Source organism: Bicyclus anynana, chromosome 22, assembly GCF_947172395.1.
Source record: "Bicyclus anynana chromosome 22, ilBicAnyn1.1, whole genome shotgun sequence".
NCBI classification, from domain to species: Eukaryota; Metazoa; Arthropoda; class Insecta; order Lepidoptera; family Nymphalidae; genus Bicyclus; species Bicyclus anynana.
This window is the reverse complement of record NC_069104.1, coordinates 8,449,057-8,452,938: the sequence shown is the minus strand read 5'-3', so window position 1 is coordinate 8,452,938 and position 3,882 is coordinate 8,449,057. Positions and strand designations below refer to the sequence as shown.

At 37.2% G+C, this 3,882-nt stretch overlaps 1 protein-coding gene across 1 annotated transcript; it reads right to left on the bottom strand.

The window, feature by feature from the left end:
* Nucleotides 1-1,583: 1,583 nt before the first annotated feature.
* On the bottom strand, nucleotides 1,584-2,894 carry LOC112050314 (larval cuticle protein A2B-like). Its single transcript, XM_024088560.2, has 2 exons — nucleotides 2,813-2,894; nucleotides 1,584-2,181 (listed from the first exon to the last, which is right to left on the bottom strand). The coding sequence occupies exons 1-2, from the start codon at nucleotides 2,822-2,824 to the stop codon at nucleotides 1,672-1,674; spliced, it is 522 nt and encodes a 173-aa protein (XP_023944328.2). The 5' UTR covers nucleotides 2,825-2,894; the 3' UTR covers nucleotides 1,584-1,671.
* Between the last annotated feature and the right edge of the window lie 988 nt (nucleotides 2,895-3,882).

Genomic DNA, 3,882 nt, shown 5'->3' with positions numbered 1-3,882 from the left:
AATCAGACAGATAAAGCAAACTCAAGTTGACACATGACATTGATATTGATGGTGATTGATAGATAAAAAATATCGTTCAAAAATATATTATGTTTTTGGCAAATTAAACTCGCAAAAAATCTCGTGAGTCAGTTTAATATTACATTTTATTGTATACAGCTTTTAGTGAAGCTTACCTTTTAACGAAAAAAACCAAGTTCCCAAAAAAAAAATGTATTCCTACTTATTAAAGGTAGCAGCATTTTCAATTTCTGAATTCTCAAATAATAAAAACGTTTCTAGCACAGATAAAAGAATAACAGACAGATAGAGCTCACGGAAGACGACGGTGTCGTATCCGTTTCAAATACAAAATTGAAAAACGAATACATTCTCAAGTCAGTACGACACAAAGCGTCGCGTCGCATCAGTATTACCTACTTTTCAAGATAAAATATGGTGGTCAAATTTGAGATGATGGAGTTTTTTTTGTTGGTATGTATTGAATATTATTTAATTTACGTAATTGTTGTTAGTGTTAAATTTTTAAATACAAAAAAGTTGGTTTAAGGGGATGTCAAGGAGACGGTTTTTTATGGGTTTCACCGGCTTCAACACGTTGCTTGTAAAGACTCAACTGGACATTCTTTATTCTGTGGTTGCTAGTAATTACCTGATTTAAGTGTGATATTTTCTTATTAACTATGTACTGTTTTATTCATAAAGTAAGAGTAAGTACGTTTTTGTTATCAATATGAATAACCTGCTGATTGCTAAATGCTAAAACGGCTCCTTAATATAAATACTCTGCTTAAGACTGCTTGAAAGCTTTTAAATTTGCATTGCTTAGCTTACTTATCAAAAGGTCTGACTAGTTACTATTTTAGCCAAGGCGTACTTAACACAGACTCATGGATCAAATTGCGCAAGCGGTTGGCCTGTGTGGTGTCCCAGTCCAACGTCGTGGGAACGAGACAAATATCAAGGCCTAATCTTGACATACTCAGTACAATATGGACGTACTTAGAAGCTTTATACTCGTGTAAATGATATTAGGTATACTTTTAGTAATTAGCTGGTAAATATCATTTATATATTTTTTATTTTCTAGATGAAATTGAAATAATGATGTATCTCGTATCTCGCTTTGCTTGCCTACTTCAAAATAATTAATGAAAAATCTTGCCAATTGACCTCTCGATTTCAAGCTCGAGTCAATTTCGAATTTCATATTTTCTAAGTTTGCTTAGGTGGCTCAGGTTTGGTCTTGTAGTAAGCATCGGACGTGGCTAGTTACCACTCTACCGGCAAAAACGTATCGCTAAGCGGTTCATCGCGCGCCGTTCGACAAGCGGCATCAATATCGTAGTTTTCGCGTTACGGTCGAAATGGTTAGGGGTAGGTATGGGTATTGGGTAAATCTTTTCAAAGTTAGAACGTTACCATCAAAGGCTGCATCGTCATAGTCAAGGGTTAACTTAATTGAATAGAAAATGACCTCACTGCTTTTTTATACGTACATGGACGCTTGAATAAAAATATAAACCGTCGAATTGAGAAATCGCCTCCTTTTTTGAAGTCGGTTAAATTAAAATAAAATTAAGTATCAGTAAAAAATAATTTATTTCACTTATAATCTAATGAGTCGATCCACAACACGATCATATCACTAGTTCAATTATTTGGCATTATTCAGTGGTGGTAGATTGGTGCAGAGTAGGCCAGTGGTGCGGCGAACTTGGCAACGGGGGCAGCGTGTACCACGGGGGCAGCGGCGTATCCTATGGGGGCGACTTTAGCGATGGGGGCGGCGTACGCCACTGGGGCAGCCTTAACAGCGAGGGGTTCTCTGTGGACGACCGCGTTGAATCCATTGTGGGGGTCAGCGGTGTATTCAACAGTGCGCTTGACACCATCGGGGTCGACGACGGAGTACGAGCCCTGTACGATGTCGCCATCACGAGTCTCGTGCTGAGTCTTGGAGTCGCCGGTGAGTCCGTCTTGGACGTCGTAGGCGAAGCTGTACTGTGGGTGGGGGTCGTATTCCTCGACGCGGGGCGCGACGGCGGCGTATTTGGCGATGGGAGCCGCGTAGGCTACTGGGGCTGCGTGGTAGGCCGGGGCCGCGGCGTAGGCGGCGTAGGGACTGGCTGGGAGCAGACCAGCACTGGCGGCCGCCACGAAGCAGGCAAGAACAACGAACTGAAATAACAAGAAATTTTATATAATCTCGTCTATTTTAATTTAATTTAATTTTCCCTAACAGTGTTATTTGTCTAACATTGTTTTTCTATTACAACCTTACGAAACTTCTGAACGATAATTATATATACCTACTATTAAGAGAGTAGAAATCAAAATTCTTTTAATGAAATTACCAAATTAACATGACCCAAAATGGGTCAATAAAAGAAGAGACGTAGAACACTAAACACTAATTTTCTATTTTCATTTATCTTCGGGACTACTTATGCACTTTTCATGGAGTTTTCACAGGCAGCAGCTTAAGCAAAAAAAGTTTCCCCAATTCCGAGCAGTTTTGTCGTAAAAAATTATGCAGAACTTTTTAGAAAAGTTACTCGTATACAGTTTAAAAAATCTCTGTTCAATATATTTTGTAAGCACTATTAATTTATTACGTGGAATGTTAGTTAAAACTATGGTGTTTTCAACTACTGATAGTTTAGACTACGAAAATGTACAGTAATTGCCAAAATGAAGCTTTAACTTAAGAAAAAGCTATGAAAATTTTGTTGACTTGCTGACCTAATTCTATAGTTTGAAATTGGGACAAAACTCCGATAGACGTAGCGAGATATTAAAATGATAATACCTTGTACACCATTGTGTCGGTTTGATGAGAGGATGTGGAATGATGCTGATGGCTAGTGCATAGAGCTTTTATATTAAAAGCGGGGGTTCACCCTTTCACTCAGTGGACTTGCATCGTGACGTCGAGTGACCTTGACGTCGCGCCCTAGGGGCGACATACGTGTCACTGCCCCGAAAATGTACAACTTGAATTTGATATTTGGATTCAAAAAATTAAGAATCCATTTATTTTAAGTAGGCTCAGTTTACAAGCTTTTATATTCATTTATTTATTCATATTATATTTTATAAAATTTTACAATATTATTAAAACTACGTACCTACCTATAAAATTAACTACATATTATAAAAATAAAAAAGGAAATATACTAAATTTAAATTATATCTAAAGACTCGGGCGTCGTAGAATTCGTCCGAATCGATGTTATATTCTAAATTAAATCATGTTAATTCGCATATATACGCGAGTGAAACTGCAGGGCAGAGGTAAATCAAAATAGAATTATACTAGCATTTGAATGTTGCATTTATTAACCAGGTAGGGACTCTATTGGTAAAGAAGTGTCTAGCAAATTGACAAAGGCTAATATCCTGATTCTGGCATTCTGGCAGTGATAGTTATAACTTCTTATGACTAAATAGCTAATGTAACACTATAAAGTAAAGCATTTGGTTTATGACCACTTATCTATTCAGTTTCTTTCTCACAAGACTTGATAACAATCGTTAGCGCCTTTAATATATCATTTATCTCGATAGTTCGTCCGTTCGACAGCTCACGAGGTCGTATGGTAATATAATAAGTGATTGAACTGATAACCTAATGATTTTAAGTCAGCCGTGACCCTGGTTTAAAAAGAAAACTCACACGCGCTACGTATTTCTTACAATAATAATATCAGCTTCGAAGTCTTCCAAGAAGTAAGAAGTTAATCTGTAAACCTTTTTCGTACTTTTCAAGTCACAAAAGACAACCATAATGATTTTATACCGTGAAAGCTGACAGGGAAAAATATACTTGAATGTTGACAAAGAAAAAGCTCACGAGATTGTCGCTTTGTGGAGTGATCA